The sequence below is a fragment of the Corythoichthys intestinalis genome, chromosome 2, assembly GCF_030265065.1.
Source record: "Corythoichthys intestinalis isolate RoL2023-P3 chromosome 2, ASM3026506v1, whole genome shotgun sequence".
Lineage (NCBI taxonomy): Eukaryota > Metazoa > Chordata > Actinopteri > Syngnathiformes > Syngnathidae > Corythoichthys > Corythoichthys intestinalis.
Genome location: NC_080396.1, coordinates 75788556 through 75810081, shown reverse-complemented (window position 1 = coordinate 75810081; position 21526 = coordinate 75788556). Strand labels below are relative to the sequence as shown.

The 21526-nt window shown below is 39.5% G+C and overlaps 1 protein-coding gene across 3 annotated transcripts in view; it reads left to right on the top strand.

Annotated features, from left to right (window-relative positions):
* The window catches only part of cfap74 (cilia and flagella associated protein 74), a 344912-nt gene that overhangs the window by 5488 nt on the left and 317898 nt on the right, over positions 1-21526 (top strand). For all 3 annotated transcript variants that reach the window (XM_057817725.1, XM_057817734.1, XM_057817717.1), the window contains 5 exons: positions 5129-5180; positions 6120-6269; positions 8942-9040; positions 13292-13396; positions 21260-21433. In XM_057817725.1, the coding sequence (XP_057673708.1) occupies positions 5129-5180; positions 6120-6269; positions 8942-9040; positions 13292-13396; positions 21260-21433 (580 nt within the window). The remainder of the gene's footprint in view (positions 1-5128; positions 5181-6119; positions 6270-8941; positions 9041-13291; positions 13397-21259; positions 21434-21526) is intronic.

Genomic DNA, 21526 nt, shown 5'->3' with positions numbered 1-21526 from the left:
AAAATTATTTTTTTTTTTTTAACAGCAAAACCCTAACTGGAGATGAGAGCACACGAGAGCAGAATTAAAGATGCCATAATTTTAACGAGATATTATCGCATACTTACCTTGTTTCGATCCAAAAACTCCATATAGCATATATCATCTAGTGTCAAGACACAGATGTGAATGGCCACAGCTGGATTTTATGGGTGAAACATGGTAATATAACAAGGGTTGCAATGCAGAAATCGCAGACGTCAAGGAGTAATCGAGATTTTCATTTTCATATATTTACCATTTTAACTTTTTTTTTTGGGGGGGGGGGGTTCATTATCATCTAAAATATTGGGGAAAATGCGACAGTAACAAAAAAAAAAAAAAAAAACAATTAAGTGATAGTTATGAGATAGATATCCATAACTTTTTTACAGACGCCATTTTTTTTCATTGTGACATAATTGGTTTAAAACTTTAAAATATGCGAGTAAATAATTTTTTAAAGTCGTTTTTTTTTTTAAATAAAATATTACACATCAATTAATGATTATAAGATAAGAATGACAGACATTTTGAATAATAAATATAATTACTTATCTTCTTTTTATGGCTGGGTTGAAACAAAAGTCGTTGCCTGATGTCTGTAAATGGGGGTTTTCAGGGTAAAACGGACAAAATAAAAATAATTTGGGGACTTAATGCGCCATGAATCAGCTATGGCAGCAAATAAACATATTGTTCTATGAGACACAACAGTTCTTTTGGCTTAAAATACAGCAGTTTATTTTATAGAGGGGTACGAGAACAGAAACTGCTTTTTCAGCCTTGTTAATCATCTGTAAAGTATCCAGGAATCCAAAAAAATATACATTTTTGCGAATACCACTCAAAATTGTCAAATTAAATTAAATTAGGGCTGTTAAACGATTAAAATTTTCATCGAGTTAATCACAGCTTAAAAATTAATTAATCATAATTAATCGCGATTCAAACCATTTATAAAATATGCCATATTTTTTGGGTAAATTATTGTTGGAATGGAAAGATAAGACACGAGACGTATATATACATTCAACATACTGTACATAAGTACTGTATTTGTTTATTATAACAATAAATTAACAAGATGGCATTAACATTAACATTCTGTTAAAGCGATCCATGGATAGAAAGACTTGTAGTTCTTAAAAGATAAATGTTAGTAGAAGTTATAGAAATTTTATATTAAAACCCCTCTTAATGTTTTCGTTTTAATAAAATTTGTAAAATTTTCAATCAAAAAATAAACTAGTAGCTCGCCATTGTTGATGTCAACCCATAAAATCAGTCACACCAAAGCGCCAGCAGAGGGAGACAAAAAACACAAGTAACAAATTGACATGACACTGCTGTCATATTTTTTAATCTGTTTGAGCGGGGCATGTGCGTCAATTGCGTCAAATATTTTAACGTGATTCATTTTAAAAATTAATTAACGCCCGTTAACACGGTAATTTTGACAGCCCTAAATTAAATATAACAAAAAAACTTCTTAGTCAGGGAATAACAAAAAAGATAAAAATGGAGCTTTCCTTCAGGTAAAACACTACTGCTTTTGTCCAAAAGCACAGCCAAACTCAAAAAAAAAAATGAAAGCTCCTTTGGGCTGCTTTAAGACCACATGAATAAAATAAAAATGAAAACTGGGGAAAAGAGGTAAACCTTGGTTCACTACATTTCTTACAGTTTAATTAACGTTAAAAGTAGAAAACATCCAGGAGGATATTTCTCTCAAAGCAGTTAGAGAAATTCGCACAGATTAATGTTATGCTAACTCTGATGCAGGTGTGACTTTCAGTAGCAAAGTTAATGGTGTGTTTCCCACCAACACAACATTTACGTTTTTAAATTACTTAAAGTGGCTGCTGCTGGCGGGGGAAAAAAACTTCTAACATTCCTCGTCTTCGAAGGGGGCAGGGGAGGCAGCATGCTGTACTGAATTTCTGTCGGGGAGTGTGAATGCGTGTGTGTGTTTGGGGGTTACGTGATTAGCCAGTTAGGGGAAAAAATGGACTGGCACATTCAGCGAGTGAAAAGGTCAATGGAAGTCTGAACATAATGAAATCACTGTAAATGACTTAATCATGGTAGGGTCAATTCTATCCTTACAACATATGGGAATCTAAATTACGGGCAGGCAGACAGGGGAGAGAGGGGAATGAACGGGCATTCTCGGTCTTGAGCCCAAGCCGAGGATAGTGGTCTATTGGCAGCCACACGAAGAGGACCGACGGGGCGGAAGTGACCATGGTGTGTGACAAGCTGCCAGTTGTCGGCCGAGTGGCCTTCTTGGTGGACAGGGAGCATTGTCACCCACAAAATGCAAGCCACCTCCTTGTTAAAACGTGCGCTATGATCCCAGTATTTGACATAATACAAAACACGTAGTTTACTCACTTCCTCGTCAGTCCAATGGTCCCACAGTTGTCAGAATTTGTTTTGGCCATTATCTGCGGTGAACAGGAACTTTTTGAAACCCAAAAAGGCTCACACACTTCTCCTTGGTGCAGCATCAAAAGCCTGCAGCACATTGGGCTGGAGTGATGCGAAAAATAAATGAAATAATCCACAAATCAGTTGAATCCGCAGTCGTTCAGCATAATGTAGCATTTGGCTGTATACTGAAGATGATTAAGCCTGAGTTATACTCCTGCGTTGCAGTGACGGCGAAGCGATTACGGCTTCAATGAGCATTCGATAGTTTTGCGGTGAGGGAACGCATTACTCTGTAAAGCCTGAGTTATACTCCTGCGTCGCGGTGACGGCGAAGTGATTACTTCGTCAATGAGCATTCGATAGTTCTGCGGTGAGGGAATGCGTTGCTCTGTAGTTCGCCACCAAGCCACTAGAGTGGTGTGGCGTTATGTTTGTACGATTTTGGGGCATGCTTGTTGACTTCCGCTAGTGTACTTTAACGGAGAAAAAATAACCAATGCAAGATGGAATGCTAGAATGTAAATCTTCTGCTCATCAACATTGAATAAATGTTGATAATACAAATGTTGAGGGGCAGGTGACGTAGAAGACGGTTTCGAGGCAGTCTGGCCGACTTTTGATGCCGCACAGAGAGTTCTAATCTCGAGTGGAGACAGCTAGCTGTGGCGGCTAGCTTCAAACTGGCGTCGAGCACTGTGTCCAAGGTCTGCAAAGCCCTCCAGCCCGATTTGTTTGCCGTGTCCTACAACCAGCCATAGCAGATTTCTGACGTCTATGGAATTTCCCAAACTGCGTTGGGAGCCTTGATTTTAACGTTATCATAAAAAGCACCAAGGCACTTTCGCTCAGTAATGAGGTATCGTGTGGTAACTGTCTGTTACTGAAAATTAAAGATCAAAACAACTCTTTTGACACCAAACCTGTGCTTTATTCTTCATAAACTTGAAGTGTGACACGTAAATAAGTCACAGACTCACAGCAAACATATGTACACAATAAATGATGAAGTGCACCAAACAAAAATATGACATAAAGTGATAAAAAGTTGGCAGTTTTTGGCCGACAGGGTCACCGCTTCGTGTGGCCACTCGATTCCGAACACACACGTCTCGGTGGTTTTTCCATTTTTTTTTTTTTTTCAATCGCCGACCTTGCCATTTGGCAATCATAATAATGTCTTGACGAGACTTGCTCTTCGATGATACTCCCGTCGGCTTGGTCCATTTTTGCGTGTAGAAAAATAATGTTTTACAATGGCAATCATGCTGAACCGGAAACAACAGTCTGAGCGGACCAATCACAGTCCATTTCCGCCACGTCATATGCGTTGACGTGACGCTAGGCTGATGCTAGAGTTTGAAAAATCGATAGGAGCGCGTCAGGCTACGGCGCAGGGTCGTAAATCGGGTCTTCCTTGACGGCGCAGGTCTGACGCGGAAGTATAACTCAGCCTTTAGCCCGCTGACATCACACTCGCATTCTTCGTCAATCCAGGAAGTCACTCAGTTTCCTGGCACGAGATTAATAAAATGTAATAAGTATATCGATCGCTTCCACACTTATCTAAGCGGTTTATTTGATTCAGGAGCATAAAATACCCCATGAAATATGAAATAAACATGCTTTTTGCTGTCATAGGCACTTTAAGTACTGGTACTGGTCCAGTGTTCTGTCAGCTTTTGTACCCCATCAGAAATTGTAACTTTGCGGTTATGCACATGTAATTTGCATTCCTGTTGTGGCAATTGGGGTTTGTGCTTTTGCCAACTTGCAGTCATGCTTTGGCAAATGGAAGTCATCTTGTGCCAGCCTGCATTCGTGTTTTTTTTTTCCTTTGCAAAGTGTGTGCATATAGGGTCATTGCTTTTTTTCTGTTTGCAAAGACTTTGCATTTTGTCTGACACATCTCGGCCACTGTAGTTTTCTTCTTGGAGATGAGACGCAAAGGTGGCAGCTTATCAGTTTTTTTTTTTCTTTTTTTTTTTTACATAGGCTTTTGACAGTTGCCATCATATTTTCTTGTACCGAAACAGCATTCTGGACCGTTTTGGCCCACTTTCACCCCTGAGTAAGAGTGGCGTTTTTCTCCAAAAGTTACTCAAATAAATGTAACGGAGTAAATGTAACGCGTTACTACCCAGCTGTGTACCCAAGTCACGGTTTAGTGCGTACCTCGGTATGGGGATGACTGATCAGTACAGGTTCGATACAACAGAAAAAACAAAGGCTTTTGTTTTTTAATCACAACATTTGAAAGTTGTAAGTTTGTTCTGTTGGCTAAAACTAAAAAGCAGCTCTTAATAAAGCGCAAAATAAACAGAAGAAAACATCAAACTTTTGAATTTGTCTTTCATAAATCACCTGCTCTAATAACAATCGGTCACTTTCTGGAAATACTGTCTTTTTCTTCCGCTTTTTTCCACTACTCCACATTTTCTGAATTTTTGAAACACTGGAAGCTGCCTTCAATATTTCAGTTAACACTGTAAACTACATTTAATCACTAAACTGAACATATTAATACATTATGAATACCCCTTAACATCAACAAGTGAGCATTAATTGGTGACATTTTTTGTGAACAGGTTGTGTGCGCTTGCTAGTCAGTCACAGTACACATTGTAGCTTTAATGACAATATATTTTCAGTCAATATTCCTATGTTTGTCTCCCAGAGGAGGAAAAAGAGGAGCTTCCTGATCTAGAGTGGCTAGAAGAGTTATACGAGTAAGTGCTTTTTAATATACCCTAATTTTCGCACTAAAGGGCGCACCTGACTATAAGCCGCCACCCACCAAATTTGGCACGAAAACAGCATTTGTTCATAGATAAGCCGCACCGGACTATAAGCCGCAGCTGTCCTGTAGTATTTATGTATGTATGTATCTCATTAAGTATGTATTATGGGATATTTACACGAAAAAGATATTAACCAGTAGTAATACTTTATTTGACAATGGCATCATACCAATTACTTTGAACCAATTGACTTCAAAGCTTCATTGCTTCAAGAAGCTTAATTTGGCCATCACTGTCAAACAGTCAACCTCTGCTGCCACCTGCTGTCAACACTGTTGTTGTCCAACATGCCTCCCAGCATGCATTGCAGCGCTACAGATGTAAATAACAATCAAAATTCATGTCCTGTGCTAATAATTTCTTCAGTTACTGTTCCAGTTGTTTTTTTAATTGCTAGTAATGGTATTTGGTAACACTTTAATTCACCGTGGCCCCACATGACTGTCATTAGATAAGCATAATTATGACATGACACTGTAATGAGCATTAATGAATGCTAATAACAGATGTCATTTTGTGTTATCCAGCAAATTATCTCACTTTTGAATGGATGTAAAAGATCCGAGCTGGACATAAATGGAGTTAGTGACATAATTTGCCGGATGTCACTTCACGACATAAGCATTCAGTAAAGCCCATGATATTTCATGAGTATCGATGAAAGTCTTATGACAATGTTATGATGCCGCTCTGTAATAAATTGTTACCTATTAACCCAAAAAAATCATCAAATGAGCCGCACTGGACTATAAGCCGCAGAATTCAAGATGAAGGAAAAAAGTAGCGGCTTATAGTCCGAAAATTACGGTACTCAAATAATGAACATTATCAGAGACTGTTGCAATTTCAATTTTGCCACCTAAATAGAGAAAACAGTGATGATGACCTTGCGGGCGAGCCTGACGAAGAGAAGCCTAGGACTTTTGCAGCGACGGCACGGATGTTCAAGCTGAGACGGAATCTGTACCAGCTGGACAACTTCCAGAGACAGAAGGAACGCTCCTTGTTGAAAGCCAGGTTTGGTGATGTTCCCGGCTGCCACCAATGCACTGTTTGCTCAAAGCTCAATGCATCATGTGATTTTTAAAAAAATGTTCCTAGAGATTTCTAAAGAAATGGAAATACACTGCTGGCCAAAAGTATTGGCACCCCTGCAATTCTGTCAGATAATGCTCAATTTCTCTCAGAAAACGATTGCAATCACAAATGCTTTGGTAGTAATATCTTCATTTATTTTGTTTGCATTGAAAAAGCACAAAAGAGAATGAATTTTTTTGTTAAAAATCATTATCATTTTACACAAAATTCCAAAAAAGGGCCGGACAAAAGTATTGGCACCCTCAGCCTAATACTTGGTAGAATAATCTTTCGACAAAATAACTGTGAACAACCGCTTTCAGTATCCATCAGTGAGTTTCTTACAATGCTCTGCTGGAATTTTAGACCATTCTTCTTTGGCCAGTTGCTCCAGGTCTCTCAGATTTGAAGGGTGCCTTATCCAAACTGCTATTTTCAGATCTCTACACAGGTGTTCTACGGGATTCAAGTCTGAACTCATTGCTGGCCACTTTTTAAGTCTCCAGTGCTTTCTCTTTAACCATTTTCTAGTGCTTTTTGAAGTGTGTTTTGGGTCACTGTCCTTCTGGAAGACCCATGAGCTCTGAGGGAGACCCAGCTTTCTCACACTGGGCCCTACCATATGCTGCAAAATTTGTTGGTAGTCTTCAGACTTCATAATGCCATGCACACGGTCAAGCAATCCAGTGCCAGAGGGAGCAAAGCCACCCCAAATCATCAGGGAACCTCAGCCATGTCTAACTGAGGAGACCGTTTTCTTTTCTTTGAAGGCCTCTTTTTTTTCCCTGTAAACTCAATGTCGATGCCTTTTCCCCAGAAACTCTACTTTTGTCTCATCTGACCAGAAAACATTCTTCCAAAACGTTTTGGCTTTCTTAGGTAAATTTTGGCAAACTGCAGCTTGACTTTTTTATGTCTCTGGGTCAGAAGTGGGGTCTTCCTGGGTATCCTATCATAGAGTCCTTATTCAGCCAGACGCCGACCCTCGGACTGCAGGACAGCTTGAACTTGTTTGGATGTTAGTCGAGGTTCCTTATCCACCATCCGCAATCTTTCGTTGAAATCTTTCGTCATTTTTCCGTCCACATCTAGGTAGGTTAGCCACAGTGCCATGGGCTTTACACTTATTGATGACACTGCGCACGGTAGACAAAGGAACATTCAGGTCTTTTCAGATGGACTTGTAGCCTTGATATTGCCCATGCTTTCTCACAATTTTGCTTCTCAAGTCCTCAGACAGTTCTTTGGTCATCTTTCCTTTCTCCATGCTCATTGTGGTAAACACAAGGACTCAGGACAGAGGTTGAATCAGCTTCAATCCATTTTAACTGGCTGCAAGTGTGATTTAGTTATTGCCACCACCTGTTATGTGCCACAGGTAAGTAACATGTGCTGTTAATTTCACAAATTAGAGAAGCATCACATGATTTTTTTAAAGGGTGCCAATACTTTTGTCCGGCCCATTTTTGGAGTTTTGTGTAAAGTGAAAATGACTTTAAATTTTTTTTCCATACTCGTTTGTGTTTTTTCATTTCAAGCAAAATGAATGAAGATATTACTACGAAAGCATTTGTAATTGCAATCATTTTCTGGGAGAAATTAAGCATTGTCTGACAGAATTGCAGTGGGGCCAATACTTTTGGCCAGCAGTGTAGCTTACTCACCTCACAGTGGTCCCACAGTTGCCGGACTTCTTTTGGCCATTTTATGTGGTCAACGGGAAATTTTTGAAACCCAAAAAGGCTCACACGGCCCTCCCTGGTGCAGCAACAAAAGCCTGCAGCACATAGGGGCTGGCGTGTTGCGAAAAATTAACAAAATAAACCTCAAAATAGGCTGAATCCGCAGTCGTTCTGCATTCTGTAGTAGTGGCTATATACTAAAGATGATTATCCCGCGGACGTCACATTAGCAGTCTTCGTCAGTCCAGGAAGTCATTCATTTTCATGGCGCAGGATTAAAAAAACTGAATAAATATATTGCTTCCACACATATCCAAGTGGTCCATTTCATTCAGGAGCATAAAATACTGTTTGAAATATGAAATAAACATGCTTTTGCTGTCATAGGCACTTTAAAATCTGTGGACATGAGTGGAAATTAAGGACTGTCTGTCACGTTAGCCTACCCTTTTTCAGTATTGCTTAGAATTCAAAATGATAGCTGTAGATTTTGCCTGAATGAAAGCTTGCCTTGGATCCCAATCAGTTCAATTTCTCTGCAACGCATTTAGCAGTTTGCAAGAAAATAGTTTTCTAAAGGTCTGTCACTTATTGCCCATGTCCTTGTCATCTATCCGCAGTCATGAAGCACACGAAAATGCATGATGCAGTAGCTGGCAAATGCGCCTGTCATTTTTTTCTTGAACACTAAAACCTCTCAAAGTTGTCATGGAGCTGCTACACAGCACTTTAATCAAACATGAACTGGAACTTGAGCACTCTCTGTTTTTAACCCATCTGTGACTCTCGGCACACTGAAAATATTTCCTGTATTTGTTTGTCTTCTATCATCCTTTAATTGCACTGGCTTTGAAATGCCTTTGGAATTTTTGTCTCTCTGTCAACAGTTGCAAGCTGTTTGTCTGGTCTTGTGTTTGTTTCCATTTCCAGAGAGGACCTTAACCTCTTACGTCAGAGCATTGAGACTCTACTTGAGCAGCGGGATGTCTTGGAGCAAGAAATAAAACATCAAGAAGCAGCAGAGAACAGGTTCACTCAGCACCAATGATAAGTTCTGTACTTTTAGGATAATGTAGTCCAGGGGTGGCAAACATAGGGAGCCCGATTCAGCCCGTGTTTTTGTTTTGCCTGACAGGCACTTTGTAGCCCACTCATACTGTACATATAAAATTACATGCTTAAATTATGACATTGGCGCCGTAAAACCGGAGATTTGTGCACTCCTGCAGTCACATTCATTCATTCATTCGCCCTGTCCCTGTGTAAATGGAATTGGCGTCTAGTGCCATCAAAGCCAACCGATTGAATTAACAAAAACTGACCCCCAAAACCTAAAACCAAAAGGAAGTGACCCGAAATCAACAGGAAGTAAACTGGAAATGCCTCAAAATCAACGGGAACTGGCCATTGAACAGGAAGCAGCCCTGAAATGCCCTAAAGTCAACAGAAAATGATCTAGAATGTACAGGAATTGACTCCGGTAGGCCCCCAAATGTGCAGGAAGTGACCCATTAATACAAAAAAATTGCAAGGAAGTGACCCAAAATCAACAGGAAGTGACCAATGAACAGGAAGTGGCCCGTAAATAACCTAAAATGTACAAGCAATGACCAATGAGCAGGAAGTGGCCAGGAATTATCCAAAATGTACAAGAAATCACCCTGGTATGCCCCCAAATGTTTAAGAAGGGACCCATAAGTACCCAAAAATTAAAAGGAAGTGACCCAAAATCAACAGGAAGTGGCCCGGAAACAACCTAAAATGTCCAAGCAGTGATCCAAAATGTACAAGAATTCACCCCGGTATGCCCCAAAGTGTACAGGAAGTGACCCATAAGTACTCAAAAATTTCAAGAAAGTGACCCAAAATCAACAGGAACTGACCAATGAACAGGAAGTGGCCCGAAAATGCCCTAAAATCAACAGAAAGTGATCCAAAATATGTAAGAATTGACCCCTGTATGCTCCCAAATATGCAGGAAGTGATCCATAAGTACCCAAAAATTACCAAGAAGTGACTTGAAATCAACAGGAAGTGACCAATGAACGGGAAGTGGCCCCAAAATGCCTTAAAATCAACAGAAAATGATCCAAAATGATCCAAAATGAACAAGGAACTGACCCAGGTATGCCCCCGAATGTGCAGGAAGTAACCCAAAATCAACAGGAAGTGACTAATTAACAGGAAGGGGCCCAGAAATGCTCTAAAAATGACAGAAAATGATCTATAATGTACAGAAAGTGCCACTGAGATACCCCAAAATGTACAGCAAGTGACGAATGAACAGGAAGCGGCCTGGGAATGACAAAAAATCAACATAAAATGATCTAAAATGTGCAGGGAGTGACCCATAAGTACCCTAAAATTACAAGGAAGTGACCAATGAACAGGAAGCGGCCTCAAATGACCTAAAATCAACAGGAAATGATCCAAATTGTACGGGAATTGACACTTAAATACCCCGATACAGGAAGTGACACAATATCAACAGCAAGTGACCAATGAACATGAAGCGGCCCGGAAGTGACCTAAAATCAACAGAAAATGATCCAAAATGAACAGTAAGTGACCCGTAAGCACCCAAAAATGACAAGGAAGTGACCCCAAATCAACTCTTTGACTAACGTTGACAACGATAGACGTCCAATTCACTTAAACTGAGGACTGGCTGTGAATGCTAATATTTCAGCACTATTGACGGTGCAATACATTACGTTTCTTCGCCTCTTGCAGTCACAATGGAATTGATGACCAATGGCAGCCAATGAATTGACAAAGAAGTGACCCCAAAACCCTCCTAAAACAACATGAAGGGATCCAAAATCAACAAGCCGTAACCTGGAAATGCCCCAAAATCAGCGGGAAGTAACCAATAAACATAAAATGGCCCAGAAATGCCCTAACATCAACAGGATATGATCCAAAATGTACAGGCAGTGACACTGAGATACCCCAAAATGCACAGGAGTTTACCCATAAGTACCCTGGAAGTGACTCAAAATCAAAAAGAAGTGACCAACGATCAGAGTCTGGCACGGAAAGGCCCTAAAGTCAACAAAAAATGATCCAAAATATATAGGCAGTGACACTGAGATACCCCAAAATGTACATGAAGTGGCCCTAAGCACCCTAAAATTCCAAGGAAGTGACCCCAAAATCAAAAAAGAAGTGACCGAAGAACAGGAAGCGGCACGGAAATGCCCTAAAATCAACATGTAATGATCCAAAATGTGCAGGCAGTGACCCATAAGCACCCTAAAATTATAAGGAGTGACCCAAATACCCCTCAAAACCAACAGGAAGTGAACCAAAATCAACAAGATGTAACCTGGAAATGCCCCAAAATAAAACTTAAGTATCCAATAAACAGGAAAACTGTACAGGAAGTGACCCAAAATGAACTCTTTGGCTTACATTGACAACGGTAGCCATCCAGTTCACCTATACTGGAAGGCTTTTTCCTGAATGCTAATATGTCAGTGCTATCAATGACGGTTTTGTTTATTCGCCTACCCCAGTCCAAATGAAATGGACATCTAACACCGTCAATGGCATCATATGTCCCACAAACCAAAATGAGTTGGACCCCCCTGATATGCAGTGGTATGAAAAAGTATCTGAACCTTTTGGAATTTCTCACATTTCTGCATAAAATCATCATCAAATGTGATCTGATCTTTGTCAAAATCACACAGATGAAAAAAACAGCGTCTGCTTTTTACTAAAACCACCCAAACATTTATAGGTTTTCATATTTTAATGAGGATAGTATACAAACAATGACAGAAGGGGGGAAAATAAGGAAGTGAACCATCACATTTAATATTTTGTGGCCCCTCCTTTGGCAGCCATAACTTCAACCAGACACTTCCTCTGGCTGCAGATCAGTCTGGCACATCGATCAGGACTACTCTTGGCCCATTCTTCTCTACAAAACTGCTGTCAGATTCCTGGAATGTCTGGTATGCATCGCTGTCTTTAGGTCATGCCACAGCATCTCAATGGGGTTCAAGTCTGGACTTTGACTTGGCCACTCCAAAACATGTATTGTGTTCTTCTGAAACCATTCTGAAGTTGATTTACTTCTGTGTTTTGGATCATTGTCTTGTTTCAGCATCCATCCTCTTTTTATCTTCAACTGTCTGACAGATGGCCTCATGTTTTCCTGCAAAACATCCTGATAAACTTTTGAATTCATTCTTCCATTAATGATTGCAAGTTGTTTGGGCCCTAAGGCAGCAAAACAGACTCAATCATGATGCTCCCTCCACCACGTTTCACGGTGGGGATGAGGTGTTGATGTTGGTGAGCTGTTCCATTTGTCCTCCACATGACGTTGTGCGTTTCTCCCAAACAATTCAACTTGGGTTTCATCAGTTCACAAAATATTTTGCCTTAACTTCTGTGGAGTGTCCAAGTGCCTTTTTACGAACATTGAACGGGCAACAATCTTTTTTTTAGACAGCAGTGAATTCCTCCATTGAGTCCTCCCATGAACACCATTCTTGGCCATAGTTTTACATATAGTTGATGTGTGCACATAGATATTGGACTGTGCCAGTGATATCTGTAAGTTTTTAACAGACACTCGAGGGTTCTTTTTTTACCTAACTGATATTCTGCACTGAACTCTTGGCGTCATCTTTGGTGGACGGCCACTCCTTGGGAGAGAACAGTGCCAAACTCTCTCCATTTGTAGACAACTTCTCTGACTGCCGACTGATGAACATCCATACTTTTAGAGATGGTTATGTATCCTTTCCCAGCTTAATACAAATCAACAATCCTTGATCGCTGGTCCTCAGACAGCTCTTTTGACCTAGCTATGATGCACATCAGACAATGCTTCTCATCAAGATAATTCTTACCAGGTGTGTGTTTTATAGTGGGCAGGGCAGCTTTAAACCACTAATCAGGGATTGGGCACACACCTGACTTCAAATGTTTTGTAAAAATTGGTTTCAATTGCTCTTTAAGTCTCCTTAGGTAGATGGTTCACTTACTTATTTTACCCCTTCTGGCATTGTTTGAATGTTTACCTTATTAAAGTATGAAAACCGATAAATGTTTGGGTGTTTTTAGTTAAAGCAGGCACTGTTTTTTCATCTGTGTGATTTTGACAAAGATCAGATCACATTTGATGGTGATTTTATGCAGAAATGTGAGAAATTCCAAAAGGCTCAGATACTTTTTCATACCGCTGTAGTCGATAGTATCAAAGCATGTTCAAATTGTTTTCCTCTGGTCTTAACTACTTTCCCCCTTGATTTCACTCTGCAGCGTTGCAGTTATTCGTTTACGGGCTCAGCATAAGAATGTGTGTTACGAGCTGCAAAGGGAAGAGGAGATTGAAGCTCACACCAACAACGAGCTGAGGCAACAAGAGTGAGTCTCCGTGGGGAAAACGAGTTTTGGCAGGGACGAACTAACTCAACCACTGTTCTGAACAGTGGGCGGCTGCCACCACAGATGGAGCAGTAAAAATAGCGGAACCTCGCAAAAAAGCGCAGTCCGACATAGTCAGACCTTACCGTGCAAGTTGATCTCTATGGAAATGTACAACATAATAATACAGAACAGCAGCTATTTGGTACAAATCCATGTCTAGAAATAAGGTTTTGACAAAGTAGCCCAAAATTTTACTCAAGTAAGAGTGTCGTTACTCCCAAATAATATGACTCAAGTAAAAGTATAAAAGAATGCTCAATTAATGAGGAACTGCATCCATTGTCAGATTGTTTTTAATGCTGCATAGGCTGTGCCGGTATCAGATTTTGAGGATGTGATAACCTTAAGCAAAAATACTGCGGTTTGACTGTATCATGGTATTGCAATTATAGCTCTAAAATGTGTTACTTTGAAATGTATGTGTAAAAAAAATCCATTGAACAGGATTTTTCATTTTTCAATATTTTTTCAAAATTGGAACATCTCCATAGAATAAAATAGAAAACAGTAAAATAGAATAGCCCTTTATTGTCATTATACAGTTGTACAGTGAAATTATGGAGCATTTCCCTTTACAGTGCATCTCAAATGACTTGCAAGTATAAAACTATAAAAACAAATATATATATAAAACACAGACAAGACTGAAAAAGAAAGTAAGTAATTATAGTTATTATTCAAAATGTCTGTCATTTTTAGCTTAAATCATTAATTGATGTCCAATATTTAGTTAAAAAAAAAAAAAAACGACTTTAAAAAATTATTTACTCCCATATTTTAAACTTTTAAACAAATTACGTCTCAATAAAAAATATGGCGTCTGTAAAAAAGTCACGGATATATACCTCATAACCAGAGGTTGCGCTAGACTTTTTCGTTGTCTGTCATTTTGACTGACAGGGTCATAAAAATCCGGTCATAATCTATTTTTACCCGTCACTTAAATTTTTAAAATGTTAATAATGAAATATTCAATAGTATTTAGTTTTCATTCATCTTTAATTAATATTCTGTCCGAACAAGCTTAACAGAGAATCCACACTGCGCCATCACACATCAAGCAGCTGTGCGTTATTCGCGCCTAGCTTGCCTTGAACACGGCTTTTTAGGAAGGGTCGGACTTGACAAGTCATTAAAAAAAAAAAAAGGGTTTGAGGATAAGCCTGAGAATGATCGGTTTTCTCTCTGCTCCATATAAGCAATATTTCAACATTGCTTACACGGCCAAGAGTCGGTGCAAACTGCTCGCATGTGTGTGTGACATGCACGAACAGTGCGTACATGCTAATGATCCATATACTTTGAATATAAACCTGTACAGGGATTATTTATGCCTGTTATTTGTGTCCTCTTTTTAATAAGCAAAATATGATATCCCTGGAATGACGGATGACAGCCAGCATGTGTGATTGTATGGTCATTTGTTTTGATGCTTCTGCGCATGCGGGTCGTCTTGCTCAGCGCATGTCGGACTGCGAATTAGTGCGCAGATATGACAAAAAATCGGATTCGTGCATTAAGACCTGTAGTATGAACGTAGCCATAGGCTTGTTGCTGTTAAAAAGAGGACACAAATAACAGGCATATATAATCCCCGTTTAGGCTTATATTCAAAGTATATGGAGCGATAGCATGCACGCACTGTTCGTGCATGTCACACACACATACGGGCAGTTTGCCCCGACTCTCGGCCGTGTAAGCAATGTTGAAATATTGCTTATATAGAGCAGAGAGAAAACCGATCATTCTCAGGCTTATCCTCAAACCTATTTTTGTTTTTTTATGACTGTTGTCAAGTCCGACCCTTCCTATAAAGCCGTGTTCAAGGCAAGCTAGGCGCTAATAACGCACTGCTGCATCGCTACCGTAGCTACCGTACCGTCTCTCGCTTTTTGATGACGTAATTGTTGCATTAAATCCGGTTTGCGGGACTGGACAGTACAGACCGCCGCGACAGTCTGGAAAAATGTGGCCCAGATCGGATTTAGACCACATACGAAAGTGACCCAGATCGGATTTGAAATGGTCCCGTTCTATGCGACTTGTCACGTTCAGACCGTCAAGTTAATGCCTCACTCGAGTCGGAACAACACGAAAAAATCGGATTCGTGCATTAAGACCTGTAGTATGAACGTAGCCTTAGTTCGGACACTCAGTTGCCTTGACATTTTTCCGAGTAAGGCCAACGACGTCATGCATCAAGAGAGACAATAGCTAATTAATATGCTAACTCGCCACCCTGTGGTCTGGGGTGCGAATTGCAACCTGTCAAAATGACGGCTGGACTTCAGTTTTTTCTGTCACTGTTTTAAAAAAACGGTCAACGACGGAAAATATTCGGTTAACGCGACCCCTGCTCATAACTATCGCTTAATTTTATTTTTTTGTTACTGTCGCATTTTCCCCGATATGTTAGATGATAAATAATCGATCCAAACAAAAAAAAATTTGAAAAATAACGTTTAAAAGGGTAACTATATGAAATAGAAAATCTCAACCACTCCTTGTTGTCTGCGATTTCTGCATCGCGACCCTTGTTATATCACCATGTTTCACCCATAAAGTCCCAAAAAAATCCGGCTGTGGCCATTCACAGCTGTGTCTTGACACTCGGTGATACATGCTACATGGAGTTTGTGGATCGAAACATGGTATGTTCGCGAAAATATCTCGTTAAAATCGTGGTGTCTTTAATTCTGCTCTCGCCTCCAGTTAGGGTTTTGCTGTTTTAATTTTTTTTATTTTTTTTACATGCCCTCCTGTTCAAAATTTTTCTTCCCCCAGATAATTGAGATTTTAAGCTTTCCAATGATGTATCACACGTGCATATCGGACAATTTTGAAATTTGGCGAAATTGGAGCGGAACTTCAAGTCACCTGAGTGTTTTCCCCCATATATATTAGGGCTGTCAAACGATTAAAATATTTAATCGGGTTAATCACAGCTTAAAAATCAATTAATCGTAATTAATCACAATTCAAACCATCTATAAAATATGCCATATTTTTCTGTAAATTATTGTTGGAATGGAAAGATAAGACACAAGACGGATATATACATCCAACATACTGTACATAAGTACTGTATTTGTTTATCGTAACTATAAATGAACAAGATGGCGTTAACATTATTAACATTCTGTTAAAGCGATCCATGGATAGGTAGACTTGTAGTTCTTAAAAGATAAATGTTAGTACAAGTTATAGAAATTTTATATTAAAACCCCTCTTGATGTTTTCATTTTAATAAAATTTGTAAAACGTTCAATCAAAAAATAAACTAGTAGCTCGCTATTGTTGATGTCAATAATTACACAATGGTGCTGAAACCCATAAAATCAGTCGCACCCGAGCGCCAGCAGAGGGCATCATAACACCAAAAAACACAAGTAACAAGTGCATATGACACTGTGCTGTCATTCTAATCTGTTTGAGCGGAGCATGTGCGTTAAATGCGTCAAATATTTTAACGTGATTAATTAAAAACATTATATACACACACAACATATCTAACTATATATGGCGGAAAACACTCAGGTGACTTGAAGTTCCGCTGTGGCCAAATTTAAAAATTGTCCTATATGCATATGCGATACATCATTGGAAAAGCTTAAAATCTCAATTTTCTATGGGAAGAAAAATTTTGAACAGGAGGGCATTTAAAAAGAAATGTAAACAGCAAAGCTCCAACTGGAGGTGAGCGCACGCGAGAGCATAATTAAAGACGCCATGATTTTAACCAGATACATTGTATCACAAAAGTGAGTACAACCCTCGCATTTCTGCAGATATTTATGTATATCTGACATCACTGACAAAATGACACTCTGACACAATAAAAAGTAGGCTGTGTGCATCTTATATAAGAGTTATTTCATTTTCCCCTCAAAATAACTCAAAATATAGCCAAAAATATCCAAACCCCTGGCAACAAAAGTGAGTACACCCCATTGAAAGTACGTACATCGCTAAATGTCCAAATTGAGTACTGCTTGTCATTTTCCCTCCAAAATGTCATGTGACTCATTACAGGAGTGCTGTCCGCATTGCTGCAGAGATTGAAGAGGTGGTGGGTCAGCCTGTTAGTACTCAGACCATACACCGCACTCTACATCAAATTGGTGTGCGTGGCTGTCACCCCAGGAGGAAGCCTCTTCTGAAGACGGTACACAAGAAAGCCCGCAAACAGTTTGCTTAAGACATGTCAACAAAGCACATGGATTACTAAGACAATGTCCTATGGTCTGATGAGACAGGCGTGCTTTTTTGTGTACCGTCTTCAGAAGACTTCCTCCTGGGGTGACACTAACCAAAAAATAAAATTAAGCGATAGTTATAAGGGAGATAGATATCCATGACTTATTTACAGACACCACCTTTTTTTCATTGTGACGTAATTTGTTTAAAAGTTTAAAATATGAGTGAATAATTATTTAAAGTCGTTTTTTTAAAATGAAATATTAGACATCGATTAATGATTCTAAGCTAAAAATGACAGACGTTTTGAATAATAAATATAATTACTTACCTTGTTTTTATGGCTGGGTTGAAACAAAAGCTGTTGCGCTACGTCTGTAAATGGGGGTTTCCAGGGTAAAACGGACAAATTAAAAATAGGTCAGGGGTTTATGCGCCATGAATCTGCTATGGCAGCATATAGACAAATTGTTCTATCAAACACCACAGTTCTTTTGGCTTAAAATACAAAAGTTTATTTTAAAGAGGGGAGAGAACAAAAACACCATAGGCCTTATTATGAAAATGTTATTTTGAACTGATGTTTACAAAGGCGGAAGACTTTACAAAAGTAGGCTAATGGTAGGGAGGAAACTAGATAGCCGTCTTGGCTTGCTAACTAGCCAAGTTTTCTGCCTCGTTAATAAGATTACATTATAGTATAGTATGTGTTTTACCATCGCTAGACACACAAAACACGCTGGAGTTAAATCTCGTAGCTGGTGGGAAACGTTCATGACACCGTTTACTCACCTTGAAATTTTGTGTAAAGTGACGGATGATGGTCACATAAATGTGAAATCATGTTGGAGGTGTTACCTGCACGTCGGCTGTCCTTCCTCTTCTAAGCAGCAGCCGTCTGTTTCTTATCGGTAGCAGAAATACTCTCATACTAGCGACTTTTTGAGGGGGTTTTGAAAAAGCTCATGTGTAGTTTCGAAAGCAACAGCAGTGTTACTGACAGAACAAAAACCGGAGGGGCAGGGATGAGCGCTGCCACTATTTCTCCATTTCTCGCTGCATTTTTGTAACAGAAAAAATAGCTAATACCATACTACAGTATGACAAAAAATGTTAGTATGTTTGGAACCGTGATCAAATCGGTAATCGGCACATGCCTAGTGCTGAAATGATTAATCGAGTAATTCGATCAGGAAAAAAAGCTTCAAATCGAATTTTGCTGCTTTACAGATTTGTTAGAATGGCGTTGTAATGGTTTGTTTTGAAAGTGTTTGCATTCAGTTTTATTGATTTGGGTTTATATACTGCCCTCCAGCCGCTACTGTGAATATGACGTAACTTATTTAACATGGCTGACTTCCAGCAGCTCCCTGTTAAGACCAACATAAGGATGTAAGTTTTTGTTTGTGCTAATGTTTTTTTTTACGCATTCGTGATTTAGTTTAGAAGATGTTTAGCAGTTTTTTTTCTCCAAATGTGTGTTTGAACAATTTTCTAAGAGCTTTGTAAAAAATAAATAAATAATAAATGTTAGCATTTTATAGCATTTAAGCTAGTGGACGTTTGCTGTGCAAGTTAGCCAATTGTTTGTTTTGTGTACTTGGATCTGCATTTATTGTTTTTTTAAAACTGTTTGATGCAAAGCTTAGGTACTCTAGTTATTTTTAAATGTATTTGTTGCTGAATGAAATGAAGGTGCAATTCTACTTCGTTTAAAGAAACGCTTCGGAATTTTATTTTGTATTTGCATTTATTGCTCTTCTGAAAGTGCACTCTTAGCAATTGAAAATCTTACTGTAAGCCTAAACACGTTTTTCTTTGTTTTACATCCACTAAAATGTATTCTGAAACGCATTAAATGTTTGTAAGCTGATAACTTGATTATCCGAACTAATTAATCGATAGGTTAATCGATTAGTTAAGTAATAAATAGCTGCAGCCCTATTTGCTACGTCTCTTTGGTGAAAATGGTAGAGGCAATTTCGGCATCTCTGGCAAAAATGAAGTCAAATCTACTAATTATAATAAAGAGGAAAAGTGTAAAGACTATTTCATATACACTCACCGGCCACTTTATTAGGTACACCTGTCCAACTGCTCGTTAACACTTAATTTCTAATCAGCCAATCACATGGCGGCAACTCAGTGCATTTAGGCTTGTAGACATGGTTTAAGACAATCTCCTGCAGTTCAAACCGAGCATCAGTATGGGAAGAAAGGTGATTTGAGTGACTTTAAATGTGGCGTGGTTGTTGGTGCGAGAAGGGCTGGTCTTAGTATTTCAGAAACTGCTGATCTACTGGGATTTTCACCTACAACCATCTCTAGGGTTTACAGAGAATGGTCTGAAAAAGAAAAAAGGCGGAAATGCCTTGTTGATGCCAGAGGTCAGAGGAGAATGGCCAGACTGGTTCGAGCTGATAGAAAGGTAACAGTGACTCAAATAATCACCCGTTACAACCAAGGTAGGCAGAACAGCATCTCCGAACGCACAGTACGTCGAACTTTGAGGCAGATGGGCTACAGCAGCAGAAGACCACGACGGGTGCCACTCCTTTCAGTTTAGAACAGGAAACTGAGGCTACAATTTGCACAAGCTCATCGAAATTGGACAATAGAAGATTGGAAAAACGTTGCCTGGTCTGATGAGTCTCGATTTCTGCTGCGACATTCGGATGGTAGGGTCAGAATTTGCCGTCAACAACATGAAAGCGTGGATCCATCCTGCCTTGTATCAACGGTTCATGCTGGTGGTGGTGGTGTAATGGTGTGGGGAATATTTTCTTGGCACTCTTTGGGCCCCTTGGTACCAATTGAGCATCGTTGGAACGCCACAGCCTACCTGAGTATTGTTGCTGACCATGTCCATCCCTTTATGACCACAATGTACCCAACTACTGATGGCTACTTTCAGCAGGATAATGCACCATGTCATAAAGCTGGAATCATCTAAGACTGGTTTCTTGAACATGACAATGAGTTCACTGTACTCAAATGGCTTCCACAGTCACCAGATCTCAATCCAATAGAGCATCTTTGGGATGTGGTGGAACGGGAGATTTGCATCATGGATGTGCAGCCGACAAATCTGCACCAACTTGTGTGATGCCATCATGTCAATATGGACCAAACTATCTAAGGAATGCTTCCAGCACCTTGTTGAATCTATGCCACGAAGAACTGAGGCAGTTCTGAAGGCAAAAGGTGGTCCAACCCGTTACTAGCATGGCGTACCTAATAAAGTGGCTGTTGAGTGTATATTATACTGGACTGTCTCAGGAAATTAGAATACACAATATTCTAATTTCCTGAGACAGTCAGGAAATTAGAATATTGTGTATTCTAATTTCCTGAGACAGTCCTGTATATATACACAGGACTGTCTCAAAAAATTAGAATATTGTGTATTCTAATTTCCTGAGACAGTCCAGTATACTGTTATAGAACTCTTAGCGCATGGCACATAACGGCTGATAAACCTCGAACACAGTGATAAATAAGCAAAAATAATATAGGCGCACACTCTTTAAGTTATTCCAGCGTTCTTCCTCTTTTCTTCTATCTTGGAAGACGAAAGCTGTTTTGTATTTGTTTTGCATTTAGATTAGCACTGAGTGAGTTTGAGTTGGAGGTCGGCAAGTTCTCTGTGCTGAGGCAAGAGGTGCAAGAGGAGGAGCGAGTCTACCATGTCCTCAAAGCCCAGAATGCAGTGAAAAGGCTAGAGCAGGAGAAAAACAACAGTCATACCCTGCGGCGGAAGATTCAACAGCTCAAAAAGTTGGTCTCCTTCTCATTCTGCCCCCATAAAATTATTCATGCATTCACAGACTGCGTTTACTTTGGAAATCATGATCTAGCTTTTTCAACAGT